General features: G+C 44.6%; 2 protein-coding genes across 4 annotated transcripts in view; both read right to left on the reverse strand.

The window, feature by feature from the left end:
* Positions 1 to 8158, reverse strand: part of camkk1a (calcium/calmodulin-dependent protein kinase kinase 1, alpha a) — a 40420-nt gene extending 32262 nt beyond the window's left edge. The window contains exon 1 of the mRNA XM_034549515.1: positions 7654 to 8158. The gene's annotated coding sequence lies outside the window, so the exon portion shown is untranslated. The remainder of the gene's footprint in view (positions 1 to 7653) is intronic.
* A 7811-nt stretch (positions 8159 to 15969) lies between these two features.
* The window catches only part of atp2a3 (ATPase sarcoplasmic/endoplasmic reticulum Ca2+ transporting 3), a 35425-nt gene continuing 32292 nt past the window's right edge, over positions 15970 to 19102 (reverse strand). For all 3 annotated transcript variants that reach the window (XM_034549701.1, XM_034549703.1, XM_034549702.1), the window contains exon 21: positions 15970 to 19091. In XM_034549701.1, the coding sequence (XP_034405592.1) occupies positions 19045 to 19091 (47 nt within the window). In that variant the 3' untranslated portion in view covers positions 15970 to 19044. The remainder of the gene's footprint in view (positions 19092 to 19102) is intronic.

Genomic DNA, 19102 nt, shown 5'->3' on the forward strand with positions numbered 1-19102 from the left:
AGCCCTCTCAGCGGCGAGCCTCTCTCTCCCTTCATCAATAATGATGGCAGCAGCATTAAAGAGCCTCTCATTCTCCTCCCTGGTGCAAGCTACAAAGAGAAATATAGATGCTGGAGCCGGGAGCGGATAGACGAGCTGGGTCGATTCTCCAGAACTGGATGGGATATGAGGAACGCTCGCTAGAATAGGTTGCTTTCTCAAAAAGGAGAGCACTGGTTATCAACTGGCCCAGGGTCAGGTTCTGTTTCTCACTCCTCCAGGTTTTCATCAGAAAGACCATCAGCCTCTGCTCTTTCGTGCAGTTCCATCATCCACGCGGAGAGAGAGGGATATTTCTACCGCAAGACCTGGGCAGAAATAGTAACGCTTGCAAAGTAGAGGGGGGTTTTAGAGGGGGGCGCTAGATTTGAGGTATAAGCTTCTTCTCTTTAGCTGGCAGAACTAACTGAAATCACAGACAGTCTGCCAGAGCCTCCTCCACCAACACACCATGTAGAGAGGTAGAGACGGAAAAATACAAATCTTTTTTTTTTTTTTAAGTATCAATTTGTGATTTCTTTGTTGTTGTCACGACACAAAGAGTACTGGAGAAAAAGATAATAAACGAATGTTAAGCTTCGCCAACTACTTATGGGCCAAAACACAAGATTAATGTTAGTGTTACTGTAATCAGGGGAGAATATATACAGAGCGTATATATATATATATATATATATATATATATATATATATATATATATATATATATATATATATATATATATTGGATATAGTTCCATTGATTGCTGATGCCAAACAAAAGAAGTGTGGGTCTGGTGGTGGTAGCAGGGACCAGCGTCCTTTTACGTGTCTCCAACCTTGAAGTGAGTTCCCAGCTCGCCATATAAACTAAAACCCACATTCGGTAAATTATCCATCCCGGTCTCAACAAAAGAGTGACTGTCTACATCTGCTAAATTCGTGTCGTATTCTTTGGCGCTACCAAATCCTATTTCAATTCATCCTGAGGAGAACATGAATGTCTGAATCAAATATCGTGAGAGATATTTCAATCAAAACCGTAAACGTTGATCTGCTGGTGGTGCTCGAGGGCATCTCCAAGGTCATTAGAGTTCATCCCCTGGGGACCACGAACAAATGTAGTGAATTTAATGGCAATCCATAAAATAGTTAAGCGATATTTCAGTCTGGAGCGATCAGTTGGGCTGACCGACAACGACATCTCTAGAGCCGCGCCGCGAGCATGCACACACAATTAGCAAATTACAGAATGAATAATAAATAAACTTGACAATTGCTACGCGTGGGAGTCGGCATATTACAAAGTAATACAGCCCTTGCTGATGCCAACTTCACAATGTTGACACCTTCAGCTGCATGGACATGGAGCAAATCCATCTCTTATATACAGAAGCCAGAGCGTGCACCCACTGTTTGCAACACACACCTGGCCGTTGTGTCGCACAATTAAGTCCACCCTCGAATCGGATGTAAACATGGAAAATACCATCTTTTAATACATACACCATCTGATTACGTAACATATAAGTGCCACATGTGGGTCGGGTGGGAAACTAAGTATTTGCTATTTTTGAACATATATTATTCAAGACACAAATATCAATATCTTTCTGCACGTTGTCATCCCACTCCAGAGGGGAATGGAGAATGGAACAGATGGTAACCTGGGAACGAGGCAGGACAGAAAACCCACTGTGACGAGTGGGCCACAGACGAAAAGCTGCAGTCTGTGGACGAGTTCTGGACAGCACGGGCGAACTAAAACTCAACCAGCCATCAATTATTTCAGATAGCTCATCGGCCACATGGGAATAACAGCAGGGCTCTGGGAAGACGCAGCGGAACATCTTCAGGGCATTTAGAAAAAGACATTCAGCTTTGACACCTTAAAAAGGAGCCCTGTGTAAAATTTAGGGGGATTAATTGGCAGAAATGGAATATAATATCAATAACTATGTTTTAATGAGTGCACAATCACCTGAAACTAGAAAAAGCCATTTATATCTACATGGGGAGGCCGCCATGTTGCACCAGCATGTTTCTACAGCAGCCCAGAACGGACAAACCTAACACGGGCCTTGGTGAGAACCTTTTGCTTTTTTAGGTACTGGTAGTGATGCATACTGAAACTCTGGCTTAAATCGGGGACCAGTGCTCATTTGTTTAAAACGGGAGTATTGATAAGCCCCGACATTACTGGTGCTTTTTTTTTGGTGTCATTTCTAATCTCCATCTGCCTGGCTGAGCTGGTCCAACCAATCCACCCACCATTTTATTTTACAAACCAGCCTGAACAGAAGCCGTCTGTCTGTAGTCGGTTTATCTTACTTTGTTCTTGTAAACGTCTCTAGTGGCTGAGGCAAAGCAGCCAGGAGGACAGAGGACAGGAGGAATGACTGATACTATCAGACAACTGTGTCCTCCATTGTTTATAAACTTCACTCAGATATGTTATTCATTTTATTAACACTTTAGATTTGTTCCCAGTGAGATATTATTGATTTTATAGAGAGACTTTGCTGTCGTAAACATTACTGTTGCTGCTTTATTTATTTTATGTAGTCATGGAGAAGCACAGAGTATTGATACGAGCAGCTCCTCGTAGAAATAAAATCCTAAATATAAATATTCCGACCTGAAGGCCACTGTAGTTCTCTGACATGCGTGGAAAGGAAGCGGTATTTAGCTGGTTGCAATCTGACACACATACACGCACACACACACACACACACACACACCACTCGATGCCACTAAACCTTACACACTGTACCATTAAGAGATTTGTGATTTATTTGTCTTGGAACGGTTAGATATTCTGTGTGAAAGGTGGCAGAGCTAGAATGAAAGTCCTCTGGCTTTAGGCAGGGCCTGCTGTGTGTGTGTGTGTGTGTGTGTGTGTGTGTGTGTGTCTTGCAGTTATTGCAGGGCGGAGCTAATCAGTAGCACTGGGATCACCTGGCCAGAGCCCCCGAGGGTGCGCTCGAGCAACTGGATCCCCGGTCCGCCGGCACCCAGTCGTGTTTACACTGTGATTCACCGTGTGTGTAATTAATAAAATGATTGTTCCTTGTTCCAAACCCCGTGTGTCTCCCGTCTGTGTCGCGACCTGAGAGCCAGGCCATGACACTATACTATTGATGGAAAACACAGTTTGAAGATTCAGTAGTGGCCTTAACCCTTCAGGTTGGTCAAACGGGACCATGTTAATGGGTTTCTTATTCGTCTCCGTCGTGGCTGAAGATTTTGGTTTGACTCTGGTTTCCCAGCGGGTGTCCCATTCACGCTGATGTCACTAACACAAACTAATGAGAACAGGGGGAGAGAAGTGCCTGGATGAGGTGAACTCACAGATCTGAGAACCCCCAGAGTCCTCGCTGGCTGTGTCCTGAATAATGAGGGCTAATGTGAAGAAGGGGCCGGGCACAGCGCTAACCAACAAGGACTTGTGAATGTATTCATGTACCCGTCCTCCACAAAATATTGGTGTCATAGTTATGTTTCTATTAACGTGGTCGACATTTGAATCAGATGTGTAATGTGGGTGGTGAGATACAGCAGGGTGCCGGTTTAATAGTGACTTTGCCTTTCTATACATAACAAGGCTCTCAACCTATTCCAACACTACTACGAGTCTCACAGCTCTGTTAGATTGTACTTAGAGTAGCCACAGCGGTGCTCTGTGCTAAATGCCAACTTCAGCGCATAGCGTACCCACAATAATGACAACAGGCTTAACAAGTTAGCTTAGCTTTATATTCTGCCATTCAAATCAGTTCTAAGATTTTTCTCTTTCCTTCAATAATGGTTGGGAAGGAGACAAAATACTGCTGGAACTTGGATTTGGTATTTGTTTTCCAGTCCAGAAAAGCATGAGAGACCTGCCATCATTATTGGTCCACAGTGGTGCAATCGGGCTCTAAATATTTAGTAGTGTATAGGTTTTTCTTTGGGCCCTCTGCAGTCGACCAAGTGGTTGGATTTAATAGGTGTAAACTGTGATATGTTCAGCTGATTCCCTCATCCAGCTCCAATAGTGCAAACCCAACACGAACCTTATGAATTGTGAAGAAAGAGCGTTGCTCAAGCAATCGATAGTCCATCATTGTGCACTTGACACTGAAACAGGAAGCGGTTCATATATAAATTCTGCACACATTCTGATGCTATGCTTCAAGTTTCTTTTTTCTTTTGTCAGTGACTGGTGATTTCTTTTATCCTTATTCAACTGTTGCTCATCAGGAATCTGTCTTTTTTTCATTATCAGCCTGGCTGAACCATTGTGCAGCGTTTTGTTCTCAATGTACAAAATAAACCCTTCATACAAAATGACATTTGTAAAAGGAGGCTTTCTACAACCTTAAAATCATGAAAGACGATAGAAAAAGAGTCGTCCTCTCAGACATCTATTACCAATTCAACTTTTAAAAGGCAGTGCATGTACTGTCTATATACTCTATTTTTCAATAGTATTTCATGTTTTCAGGTTGTAGATGAGAATATATATATATATATATATATATATATATATATATATATATATAGTATTGTATAATAGTACAGTAACATGGGGAATTTTGGTTCCGCAACTCAACTGAATGTCTGAATTTGGCTGTTTTTCAATTTGTGGATGATTTCAAGTCCTTCAGTGTTCAAATACTGAGGACGTGGACAACAATGTGCTGTTCGAGTGAAGTCCGGATTTGTGTCCATGTGAACACACAATATGGGGTGCACGCTGCCTCAGAGCTGGCAAGCAAGAAAGAGTTGGCGAGAGACTCTGGCACAATCCGAAGACTCAATTTAAAAAGGAGTACGCCAACGATATAGAAGTATTACGTATGCCAAAAGTTAGGAGACTTGAAAAAGGACATTAATAAGACGTAATAACACCTTATTAATTAATGACGTAGTAACACATTATGTCTGCTGAGTTATTTGACATACATACCGCTTGCCTGCACTACTGGTAACTTTGTGTTAAAGCACCCTGAAAGATCACACTGGAGCGACTCCACAAACACACCTGGAGATCTTCCAGGAAGTGAAGGCTGACGGTACCAGCTTAGTAACAGAAACTCCCACAGCTGTAAGATGAAAGTCAGTCAGACATCAAATAAAGAGCTCATTGCTGTGGATTCCACGAGGCTGAGCGTCTTAACACTCCAGTCTGGAAAAAACTGTTCAGTCACACATTACAAAGTTGTCTTACATCTCTGAGGGGAACTACTCCGTTAAAAGTGTTCACACCGCTTGTTACTGCAAATGTTCTTTTTCTAAATGGCTCATTAAAAAAGTACTCCCATCTAACAGTACAAACAACACTAACAGTGCAACTATCAGAGCAAACAACGCTAACAGTGCAACCATCAATTGCTTTGTCGTCTCCAAAAACATAGGGAAAATTAAAGTGACCTTTGGTTTTCGGACGCTTTTTTAGTACACTCATATTTTTAATGGACATATGTCAAAGCATCAAACCCTTCTAATGCCTCACCCCTCTTGGTAATAGCCACACTCTGATTTCAGTTTCCATTCATTCTGAGTGCTTGGCCATTAGTATTCATGACCACACACACACACACACACACACACACACAAAATGTGGCCGTATAATAAGAAACACACTTCCTGCCGATTGCATGTACCTCTTCAGTGATTTAGTGATCACAACCAATTGGTATAAGGAGCAGAAATAGAAAGACCGTGGCAATAAAAGAAGCAGCCGGGTGCCGCAGCCTTCACCAACCTGCACAGACCAGTCGAGGAGCAGAGACCCCTTCGGTTTATTCTCTGATTCTCAGGAGTCGAGCTGCCTGACATAATATGGGTGGATGACGTCCAGGCCTCGGTGTTAAACGGTTTATGACATACATTAAAGACTCTAGTAAGAACAATATACACAGAAACCTGCACACACTCACCCAGGGATACACACAATGCTGATTTACTTTCCTTGCCTCATTCAAGTGATTTCCCACAGGGGCTGAAGGAGCTGCGAGCTGCTGACATGTCCTCTTTTTCCAGGAGCTGGGTTGCAGCTCCGATATGATTACCAAAGCCCAGAGTTACAGCCGTCGGCAAGCTCAGCAACAGAAAGTGGGCAAGAGAAGCAGATGTGATGCTGGAGTTGATCATCAATGCCACGCAAAGCAGTAAAGATGCAAACGCGAGTCAAAATGACTCGTCAGATTGCACCTTTTTTCCCCGAACACAACAACAACAAAAATCCATATGAAAGAAAAACAAACAGCTGTTGGCACATTGCTGGGAACATTTTGTTGTCCGTTTTTTCTTTTTTGCCATGTTTCTTACTGCAAGATTCAGCAATTGCACTGGCACAACAGGACCAAATGCCAAGCAGCAACATGATCCTGGGCTAAGATTGGAAAAGCATTTAATCTCGCAGACACAAGCCCGTCATACAGTGCCTCCAAGTCCTTAATGTGTATGCACAAGAGGGGAAGTTGAAAAGCTCAGCAAGAACACACACACACACGCACACACACACACAGACAAAAAAGGTGCAACACTGGAGGGTCAATTCACTTTAAAGTCATCCTTCAAGTAAATTCAGAGTCAACAGTTCCGCCCTTTGCCTCATGAACGAAGGATTACATTACTTGTGAACAGAGTCAAATTAGCACTATTTGAGGCCGATATGACGATTGTTTAAATGAGACAGTCATTTAATTTACAAAATAGACCTTATCAAAAGAGCAACTGTACAGTTATTAGCACAGACCTCAATTTGTATTATTAAAGAAGTCCACTTGTATTTATTGTTTAATCATTGTCACCAAAATGTTGAAAATATTGAATAATGCTCATTTCTTTTCAAAACATCATATTTCAACCACTTATGTTGTCCTACTACCAAAAACATATCTAATTTACAATGTCAAAAACAGAAATATTGTATATCTGGACGCATGCACATATAGATGTTTGTGCTCATACGTGGTAATGTATGTGAACAAACATAAATATGAATTATATATTTTATTGTTCTCTTTTGTTTGCATCACTGGGTGTATAAAGTACAACAATAATAGTAACAATTACAAATACTGTTGTTTTTGTGGATATATTAATTCATGAGTTTATTGCAATACAATTATATGTAGAATATAGGAGACATTATAGGGGACCACTTTGTTCGCCTCAGAGGTCCCTGGTGGGACCCCGGGTCCCCGCTTTGCAGAGCACAACGGGGTGTGCGGATACAGCAGTTCGGCACAGGTGCATGGCACAGATTAATGGCACATTATCAGCATGCATTTCCAATGCAGCTTCCAATTTCCAATTTCACGGTCCAAAGTACATGCCCACGCGCGTGTGCGCGCGCGTGTGTGTGTGTAAAGTGCTATTAAAAAAAACTGCAGAGGAGTCAATATATCCTTGTGTGCCCCCGGGTGAGCGATTCACTGAACAACAATAAACCTCGGCGATGAGACACGTGCGGGGAGCTCCATCTGCAATGCACGAGCGCAGAGCTATACTTCCCCTATATTTTACACGGCGGCGACCCAAACCCCGGCCGCCCCGCTTCCCTTCACTCACTCCCCCCCCCCCCCCCCCGCCCGCGCGAGCCATGTGTAAAAAAACAGCGATGCTCTTTAAAGTTTCACTCACCCGTGTTTGAGCCCCTCTGAGGCGGCAGCTCCAGTCCAGAGGGATCCAGAAGGGACGTCCCGGTTCGGACGCGCGGCGTCGCCTCTTTGATCCACTCTACTCACGGCCGACTGTCAACGCGGGGGCTCGCGGTGGGGGGGGGGGGGGGGCGGAGGCGTCCTTGCAGGCTTCTGCGTGAGAAGTGCGGCAGGAATCGGCTGCTGACCTGAGACGTGTCCCATGTGAAACACCCCTCTCTTCCGGAAAGAACACGGACGGAGCGGCCGACACTCACCCACCTCTGGTCGGCGGTGGAGCCGCAGAGTGAAGACACCCAGCGGCTGAATGTTTGCACACCACCCGCACAGCTGGCTATTGTTGCGCCACGGCAATGTGCAGAAGAACGGGCTGGTGTCACTCACACACACACACACTCTCACTTTCACTCTCACACACGTGCACGCGCACACTTTGAGACGGCTTTGAAGCACGTCGGGAGCGCAGGGAGAACCCCAACTTTTATTATTCGACAATGAATGAATCCTCGGGTCCTAAGACCCGCCCTGTTCCCACCGTGCCATTATTCGCTGCACTATTTTATCTCCATGTGTGATTGACATGATTCAATACAGCTCCCCACGTGGACCCAATGAGAGAGTAAGGGCGCCGCACGTGGAGTCATCGACACGGCTCCTCCATTAGACATCGGATTCAACAAGCCGAGGATTTAATGAAAGCGAAAGCGCAGCCAGCGCCCCCGCTGGCCGCGCTGCTCCCAGTTGAGGCGATTCAAGCGAACGTGTCGCTAACGTGATCTGTGATCGCGGAGGGCAACCGTCTGATTACCGGCCAACATGTTGGCCAATACGTTCATCAACGGTAGCCTTCGCAATCAATGACATTACCAGAAGAGTTCCCCCTGTACCTCACATTGACACGTCATCCACATTTCAGCTCCAGCTGAGAGAAAGATGACAGATAATGGATATTGGATCTAGTATATACTACATTTAAGTAGTTAAACAAATCTATAAATCACAGTCTACTCATTTTCCCTCTGGAAGTTTCACGTTTTCACAATAACAATGTAACAATGCATGTACGTTTAATATTGAGAGAATAAATAGTTTGTGTTTATTATGTGTGTAGACCAGTGACATGTGTTTCCTGGTTCAGTAGAAAGCCTGTATTCAAAGAGGAAATGACTACCGTTTGTAATATTTCCTCTTAAAAACACATCTCATCCTGTTTTTTAAAAAATATTTGCATTCTCGCATACATTACAAACAAATACTATAAATAGACAATTCAATATTCGATTAAATTCATCTTTTTGCCACAGCTATGTCAAATCTCTATGTGATCATGTGTGCTTCATAACTGTTAACTAACTATACAGTGTGCACTGGGCCCATCATACTTCATACTTCACTGCACATACATCATTCTGGACAGTGAGGCGTGCACGTAAACTTACACTATCAAGTGTGGAGGGGGGGCTTTAAAGCTGTATTGCTCATCCAGGAACACATTGAGTCTAGATAGCATACTGAATATGAAACATGCCGGCCTTGTGTGGATTTAAAATGTAAATATTTGCTGCAATCTCGTGTTGCAGAGTCTCCCTGACATGTTCTGGCATTTGGAAGCGAAAGTCCAGGCAGACACAGTTCCCTCCACGATTCATATTCAATACACAAGCAGTGATGATGGATCACATGAAGACATTAATCTAACATCCTCCACAGCACATACGACTGATGACTGGGACGTGCTGTGAAAACAGGAACACTCCGCTGGAGGATGGACTGATTGTCAATAGTAAACTAATTCATGCCAGCGTTTCTGTCCAAATGATTCGGTCTCTTTAAATAAAATACTTTCCATAATCCCCACCTCCTCCTCTAATCCCCCAAACCACCATCCCCCCTTCTGAAGGCTCTCGCTGTGTGTTCATTGGGTTTGTCGAGGCGAAACGTTGATATGTGTCACGAACCGCATGATTTTTTAATAATCAAATGGACACAATGTATTTGTTCATGAGCAGGCTTTAGACTGACCAGTGAGGAGGAAGTGTTCAGGTCCGTGACTGAAGTAAAAGTACTAGCACAATAATAATCCATTTAATTTATATAGTGCTTTTTAAGATACTCAAAGACACTTTACATGTTACATTATACACCGTAGACACAGCTACGGGGAGCAACGCAGGGTTTAAGTGTCTTGCTCAAGGACACATCGACTAGGGTGGGGATTGAACTGCCAACCCCCTGATTGAAAGACAGACCTGCTAACGACTGACCCACAGTCGCCCCCCAACACCACAAGAACACAAGTAAGATGCCCATTGAACATATAGACCGCGGACTTAGTCACACATGCACCAAAATCCTTCCTCTCTTATTTATCCCACCCGCTCTACACAGACCCAGCGCCTCGTCACTGGGGGCCTCTGGAACTGCCAGTCAGCTAACCGCAAGGCGGACTTCATCTCTGGCTTCGCTATCAAGCAATCGCTGGACTTCCTTGCTCTCACTGAGACCTGGATCACACCAGACAACACATCAACCCCTGCTGCTCTCTCCTCGGCCTTCTCCTTCAGCCACACACCCAGACCCTCTGGTCGGGGTGGTGGCACAGGTCTACTCATCTCACCCAAATGGAGTTTTGCTCTCTACCCGCTTCCATTTACCCCACTGTCTTTTGAGTTTCATGCAGTGACGGTTACTCATCCGGTTCATCTAACCATTGTCGTTCTCTACCGTCCTCCTGGTTCCTTTGGAGACTTCTTGGAAGAACTAGATGTCCTCCTTTCAAACTTCCCAGAAAATGGACCCCCGCTCATCCTTCTGGGTGACTTTAACATCCAGACTGAGAAGTCATGTGACCTGCTACTCTTACTGTCTTCCTTTGCTCTCTCTCTCAGTCCTTCCCCTCCTACTCACAAAGCTGGCAACCACCTTGACTATATTTTCACCAGAAACTGCTCTACAGCTAACCTCACTGTAACTCCACTTCATGTTTCTGACCATTTCTTCATCTCTTACTCTCTCCCACTCTTTGGAACTGACAACCCTCCCACAACGGATTCTGCACCTGTCCGTCGCAACATCCGCACCCTCTCACCCTCCTCTCTGGCCTCCTCTGTTCTGTCAGCCCTCCCCTCAACCGATTCCTTCGCACTTATGCAGCCTAACTTCGCCACTGACACTCTTCTCTCTACGCTGTCGTCCTCTCTTGATTCTCTCTGTCCTCTTACGACTCGAAAGGTCCGCAAGTCCTCTCCGGCTCCGTGGCTGTCCGAACCGGTGGGCGCCGAGAGAGCCACTATGCGAGCAGCGGAAAGGAAATGGCGAAAATCCAAACACGCCAGCGACCTGCTTGCCTATCAATCTCTTCTCTCCTCCTTCTCTGCGTCCATCACTGCAGCCAAAAGTTTGTTCTATCAATCCAGAATCGAATCCTCTTTATCTAACCCTAAAAAGCTCTTCTCAATTTTTTCCAACCTCCTTGACCCCCCTGTTCCCCCCCCTCCCTCCACCCTTCTACCAAGCCACTTTGTTGACTACTTTACAAAAAAGATAGACGACATACGCTCTTCATTTACTAATCCATCTTCCTCAACTACACCTCCAGTAACTTCACCTTCTTCCCCCTTGTTTTCCTCTTTTATCCCCCTGTCTCCCAATCAAGTTCTTACCTTGGTAACCTCTGCCCGCCCAACCACCTGCCCCCTTGACCCCATCCCTTCTCACCTTCTCCAGTCCATTGCTCCGGACCTTCTTCCCTTTCTCACCCATCTCATTAACACCTCCCTCTCAACCGGCTGTTTCCCTAACTCTCTGAAGGAGGCAAGAGTCAACCCTCTCCTGAAGAAACCCACTCTCGACCCATCTGAAGTCAACAACTACAGACCTGTCTCTCTCCTTCCCTTCCTCTCCAAAACTCTAGAGCGAGCTATCTTTAACCAAGTCTCCTCCTTTCTTCACTGTAACAACCTTCTAGACCCCCACCAGTCTGGATTCAAGACAGGCCACTCAACAGAGACTGCCCTCCTTGCTCCCTCCTTGCTGTCTCTGAGCAGCTTCACACTGCTAGAGCAGCCTCTCTCTCCTCTGTCCTCATCCTTCTAGACCTTTCCGCTGCCTTTGACACAGTGAACCACCAGATCCTCTTGTCCTCCCTCCAGGACCTGGGTATCTCAGGCACCGCGCTCTCACTCTTCTCATCCTACCTCACCGACCGCTCTTACCGGGTAACCTGGAGAGGATCTGTGTCTGAGCCTTGTCCTCTGACTACTGGGGTCCCTCAGGGTTCAGTCCTTGGTCCTCTTCTCTTCTCTCTGTACACCAACTCTCTTGGCTCTGTCATTCGCTCGCATGGCTTCTCCTACCACAGCTATGCTGACGACACCCAACTGATCCTCTCGTTTCCCCAATCTGAAACACGGGTAGCAGCACGAATCTCTGCCTGTCTGACCGACGTCTCTCAGTGGATGTCCGCACACCACCTGAAAATTAACCCGGACAAGACTGAACTTCTCCTCCTTCCAGGAAAAGGCTCTCCCACCCACGACAACAACAACTATTAACTTCAACAACTCAGTGCTGGTTCCGACTCCGACTGCCAGGAACCTCGGAGTGACGCTCGACAGTCAACTCTCCCTGACTGCCAACATTGCCGCAATAACACGCTCCTGTAGGTACATGCTGTACAACATCAGGAGAATACGACCCCTTCTCACTCAGAAGGCAGCACAGGTTCTGGTCCAGGCTCTGGTCATCTCACGGCTGGACTATTGTAACTCCCTCTTGGCAGGTCTACCTGCTAATGCCATTCGACCTCTACAGCTCATCCAGAATGCAGCTGCTCGACTGGTCTTCAACCGACCGAAATTTACCCACACTACTCCGCTCCTCCGCGACCTTCACTGGTTACCGGTGGCCGCCCGCATCCGCTTCAAAACATTGGTACTTGCGTACCGTGCTGCGAACAGATCGGGTCCAGTCTACATCCAGGACATGGTCAAACCGTACACCCCAGCCCGTTCACTTCGCTCGGCTTCTGCCAATCTGCTTGTAGCTCCTTCACTTCGAGCTAAATCACGACTGTTTGCTGTGCTGGCTCCTCATTGGTGGAACGAGCTTCCCATTGACATCAGGACAGCAGAAAGTCTCTACATCTTCCGGCGCAAACTAAAAACACATCTTTTTCGACTATACCTTGAATAGGTAGCACTTAAATGCCGTAGTAGCACTTAAATGTCCCTTACCGATAGCACTTTAGTAGCACTTAAATGGCACTTACGGATAGTACTTTGTAGTTTAACTTTATTGAAGAAATTGTACTTGCTTGATTCTTGTTGTTCTGAGTTTGGACTCACGGTTTAATGCACTTATTGTAAGTCGCTTTGGATAAAAGCGTCAGCTAAATGACATGTAATGTAATGTAATGTAACATGTTACGAAACCAAAAGTTTGTTTTATTTGGATTAGGAGCTAACCTTTTATTAAGGTTATCTTTTTTTATTTTGGACATTTTCGTTAATGTTTTGTACCTTAAAATAAAATGGTAAATCTTCAGCTATTTTATACATGAATTGATAAATTAATTGATTGATCATGTTGCATTGTACAACTTCAGAAAAGTAAAAACTAAATAATAATATTAATAATAATGACAACAAAACGCAGCAAATCCTCACGTTTAAGAATTAACCTTTTAACGTTTGAGAAGGAACCTTCAAGCGTTTGAGAAGGAACCTTCAAGTGTTTGAGAAGGAACCTTCAAGCGTTTGAGAAGGAACCTTCAAACATTTGAGAAAGAACCTACAAGCGTTTGAGAAGGAACCTTCAAGCGTTTGAGAAGGAACCTTCTAACATTTGAGAAGGAACCTTCTAACATTTGAGAAGGAACCTTCAAGCGTTTGAGAAGGAACCTACAAGCGTTTGAGAAGGAACCTTCTAACATTTGAGAAGGAACCTTCAAACATTTGCCAATAGATCTTCTAATTGACAAACAAATAAATACTGTTGAGTAGTTTAATATATAGCAAATCATCTTATTTCATAAGATCCTTTATTTGTCTTATTGTCCAATGTTACGCACCACACGAAGACGATTCCTTGTATGTCCAATCTACTTGGCAATAAATGGTTCTGATTGTGATTGTGACTAGTAACTGCAGTAACGTGGCATTATTTTGCAGTATGTGAGTACTTCATACAGGACACACCCCCCTCGCTCTAACCTCCAGGCGCTGTAAACACTGCAGTACATTAGACAGCGGTGCTGGTGGGGCTGCGGCCTTGGAGAGTTTATTTAGTGTCTTGGCAACAGCTTCGGCCTCCTGGCACTATGCCGGCTGACAGCGCGGGGCGAGGGGGCAGGGTGTCCTCCCTCGCAGCACAAACACCCCCCGGAATGTAAAGTATTTCTGACAAACCTTTTTCGGTCTCAAGGCACTTTTTCTAGAAGTGTGTCCTCACAGCGAGCAGCTCTTGCTTCATCTCGACTGCCATGCAAGGCCCATCTACTGCGGCGTTACTTCCCTTCTGCCTTTCACCTCAGTGTAAATATAGAAGGAAGTACTCATCATTTTCCATGCGTTGTGCTTTTGGGAGCACCCCTCTCCTGATGTGGTGACTTTATCTGAGGCACCCGATGCAATCACACGTTCTGCACCATTTGATTTCAGAAAAAGGCCCCAACAACAACCCTACTCCATCCCAACACCTTCATCTCTCGTATTGCATTTTCTCAGCAGCCACACGCGTGTGTGTGTGTGTGTGTGTGTGTGTGTGTGTGTGTGTGTGTGTTGTGTTTCACTGGGACTCTGCCCCTCCTGACTTACCTGCATCCCTCTGAGGCTCAGGGTGAAAATGAACGGGCTCACACTAATGAGATCCTCCTTCCATTTCCCCTGCAGCTCTAGGGATCCCACCTTCTCTCCAGGAACTCCCACCCTCCCACGGCCCCGCCCCGGAGAGGGTGTGCTTCACTCTCACTTGTGTGGCCTCAGGTAAGGTAAAGCGACAGGGGGAGACGGATCATGTGACCGTCCTGTCCGATTGTTTTGCCATTGTGAGCATCTTCTTCTGGAGAAGGAAGGCTGGGTCATATTTCAAACATCCTTATGTGACCTTACAGCTTTCAACACACGGGAAGAGTGGCGTAACATCTCCCCCTGCTGGTTCAAACGCGTTAATGCACCCGGTGTGCGTTAGTAAGGAGATCAGATGAGTCATACTCTGTACTCTGCTGTAAATCAATTAAAACAAGTACATTTCCTGAGGCTTTTTCATTCTTGCGTGTTAGAATACTGGCATTAGGCTGTTTTTTAGTTTCTTAGTAATTACCTTTTGGAATTTTTTTACGATGTTTATAGGCTATTTGACAAAGGCATATGGATTTAAGCCCATCTTTCACGTTCATGGGGCTTTCTTTGTGTGTTTGAATGTGTTAAGTCCCGACACTTATCGGAGATGTCTGAATGTTACAGCTGGTGTGATCACAATGAAATACACGCATATTGAGCAGAAAGCGTTCCATGTTTCCATGGTTTTGTTCATCACCACTTAATGTTTGCAGGTCTGAGGTTACGATTTGATGCAGTCGATTCATCTCTCTGGGATCCTAAATGAAGAGTTTCATCGTTGCAGTATTTTCATTTCAAATTCCTGCATGTGATTTTAGTTTATTGTACAACTAGTTCTGAATGAATAGAAATGTTTGCACTTTGGTCATTTGAACAGATAACATGTTCCATCAATCTCATTTTTATTATTTAAGATAAGATAAGATAATCCTTTATTTGTATGCCATTCTGCTGAATCAATAACATATTTAATCTGTTCTTGTAGAATATAATGCTCATTTGATGTGGGGTTTTTCCTTCTATATTCTCCTATAGCTTATTCTCCTCCTGAGTGATGCTTTGTGATGTTTACTGATCACCTGAAACCTCAGTTGGAGAGGAACAAGTTGAGTGGAAGTTTCTGGGATGGATCAGTGCAGGTCTGAACTCTTCAGCTTCTTTTCTGACCCAGCACCTGTACACATGGATCCCTCTTCTCAAAACTAGGCCCTTTGTCACACGCCATCGACATAAATGTAACTTGCAAAAACCCATTTTGACCAAAATCTTTGTTTAAAACATATTCAGGTAGCTGCAGATATCACATGTGCATGTGTTTTGAGCCCGTAAAGCACTGAGAAATCACATTATTAATAATCCACAAAAAAATCTTTGTGTCAACTGTTTTGGAGGACTATTTCTCAAGTTTCATATTCTCAGTGAATGGCAAAAAAAAAAAAAAAAGGAACACAAACGCTGAATAAATAACAAGATAAATTATCTTTATTTCCACATCTTTGTCATTTATAAAATTCTGTGTCCACAATCAATATTAACAAGGCAATACAGAGAATCCTTTTTAATTTCTCAGAGGTGAACTCGGGCTCTAGAGACGATGTTATTCATATGACTGATCACTCCTTCACCGTCGGTCACGGAGGTTATTTTCTTTAACAAGATGGTGGAGGACTTTGAGTGTTAGGGGTCTCCAGAGCCTGCATCCACACCAAGCCCTTCAATTTACAGTCATAAAACTTCATAATCCATCACTGCTTATCGCTCAGTGTAAACCAGACACAGTTCATTCGCAAATTCTTGAACATTCTCACACCGGATTAACCATCACTGAAATGATCAGCGTCATCGTCATTAATTAGCGTAAGTATGATTCTTGTCTATCTTAAACACGATAACGTCATATTCTTTTTTTTCCTACAGTAAAAGACACAAAACCCCAGCAACTGTAAAAACCAAATGGGAAAAATGAAGAAACAACCGCTCTATTCTATGAAACAATAAGAAAAGAAGAAGATCTTTAGATACCATGTGCTCAAAGAAAAATAAAAAATGGTTTCTCGCAGGTCTGTGTTGTTGGTAGGTTTCATTGATGAGTTATCAAAAAATTAAATATTACATACTGTATAGGTTATTATTACAGTAACAAGGTGCCATGCGATCATATTCTCATCTTCTGTACACAGTTGAGGATTCAGTAGTAAATAACAAGGCTATACAGACAGATTTTTTTTTTTATATATATATATATATATATATATATATATATATATATATAAAAAAATCTCTATCTCCTAGTGGCCAGAGTGCCAGTATGTTACAGAGCCATGGAGACCTGGGACAAGTGGTCTGCTGGTCTGGACTGGGGTGCCACATCCACATGGTGTTGGAGACAAAAATGTAACGCAGCGGCCGTTTTATGTCAAATGGAGTCGGAATCAAGCCAATAATTACAGACAAAATCCAGGGATATTCCACCCTTAAATCCTCTCACACGTTATTTTACTCCTACTGTCTGTCTGAATATAGCTGCATTCACCCTCTGTCTGGGTAGTCGTGGAGCCGTGATGGAGCTACTCGGATACATTATAACGAGCCTGCATGTGACGTGGGAAGGGGAGACAAAAACGTGAATGGCTGGTTGAATCGCATGTCAACTCGTCTTTTTAAAAAATTTTTATTCAGTTACCAGAAACCCAAATGTGTGTGCACAAGCACCGAAAGAGTGAGTTTTCCTTCTCATGATATGTCCCTTTAAGGGAGTGATTTCTTACTGTACACTTCCGACAATTGGCCCCAGAGAGCATGTGGAACTGGAAATATGACGTCATGCCATCTATAAGTTGGGCTAGTTATCCTCTAGAGGAAGAAATGAAACATCACCAGGCAACAAAATAGATGAATACAGCAACTATCGTGAGCAATGGCAGATTGGTCATTATGGTTGGAAGTGTTTAAGGGGGGATTTTCCTTGTGTATTCTAAACCAGGCTCTTCTGTCACACTGGTGTGGAGGCAAGGAAAGGAAAGGAAGAAAGACCGTTGCCTCGAAGATCTCATCGTTTTCATCAAATTCCTTTAAATTATTTTTGACCGAGCGGGATCGTTTCTTTAGTTGGAATGTGCACACTCCTGTCCCACCAGGAGCCAACGAGAGACCAAAGAGACCACTGAACCCCCCAGTCCCCAGGGCCCCACACAGAAACCCATAGTTAAGACTTAAAGACACAATCCAAGCCGCGCAGGTTCATTCAGTCAATACATTACTATTTAGTCGCTATAAAACAATACCAAAGTGAGTCGCTGAAGCACTCAGAGAGCAGGAGGAGCGGCGGCAGGAAGCACAACAACAACAACAACAACAACAACAAGGGGATTCCTATTAAACATGCCTCAGACAAGGAGGGACACTCAGGGGCAGTCTTTGAGACCTCGACCCAAGAGTCTCACTGATGGGGGGGGCGCATGTGAGTGGGCTAAGTTGGGGCTCGCAGGAACACATTCATGTCGACCACATGTTCCCATGTGGAGGTGCAGTGGGCTGGATAAGGCATGGATGCTGAACGTGCCCAACGCGCACACGATTCATGACCGAGTGAGACTGACGCAGTCGAGCAGTTTACGGGCCAGAACTTACTTTCACTACATCGTCTGTGCGATTGGTCGACTATCAAGTCAGAGCAGACAAATTCATTCAAGTAAGGCTATATGCACACACACACACACACACACACATGCGCACGCGCACACACACACACACACACGCACACGCGTCAGCGCTGGTGCAGGGTACGGATTAACTGATTCAATTAAAAAAAAGGGGAGAGCAACAACAAGATGCTCCGAGACAATTATTATGTCCAAAATGTCACGGAGCTTCATCCTCGCGCCCCGATCGGCCTTCAGCTTAGACGTTCCACAGCAGATGGATGTTTAACGCGAGGCTTAGCAGGACCAGCTGTGTGACCGGCTGACGACTACTCGACTGATATGCTGGTCAGGTTGCCGTTTGACATTTTTTATTTATTTATGCATTTCTATAAGTTTGCAAAGTCCGTGAGGCGACCTCAGCTCCTCGAATTTAAGAGACGAAGGAAGCGTAAAGCCAGTCACACCTTTAGGCGGAGCGACATCTCCAACTCAAGAGCCCGGTGACGTTCTCCAACAGAATGTTGCTGTGGACACAAAAACAGCCGACGTCGTTTCGTCATCCCCCGTCCTCCCTTTCCTTTGGACTGTACAGCCAAAAACAACAATGAGCAGAAATCTTAAAAAAAAGAGCCCTGGGAAGCTTTATCTTCTTTTTTTCCTCCATCTCTGCAGTTGGCTGACACACACACACACAGACACACACACACACACACACACACACACACACACACACACACACACGCTCTCATGCAAGCCCTGCTCATCGCTAGTGGTGATTTTTTTGGACATGCAGGTGTTGGGAATGAGGACAGGAAGAGATAAGGGTTTGAGCTCCTAAAGGGAAGAGGGTAGGCGTGTGTCGAAGTGTGCGAGTGTGTTGAGGGAGACGTCTTAGTTCAGCTGCTGCCACCTCCTCCGATATTTCTTCTCCTCATCACCTGGCAAAAAC

Source organism: Cyclopterus lumpus, chromosome 14 (assembly GCF_009769545.1).
Source record: "Cyclopterus lumpus isolate fCycLum1 chromosome 14, fCycLum1.pri, whole genome shotgun sequence".
NCBI classification, from domain to species: Eukaryota; Metazoa; Chordata; class Actinopteri; order Perciformes; family Cyclopteridae; genus Cyclopterus; species Cyclopterus lumpus.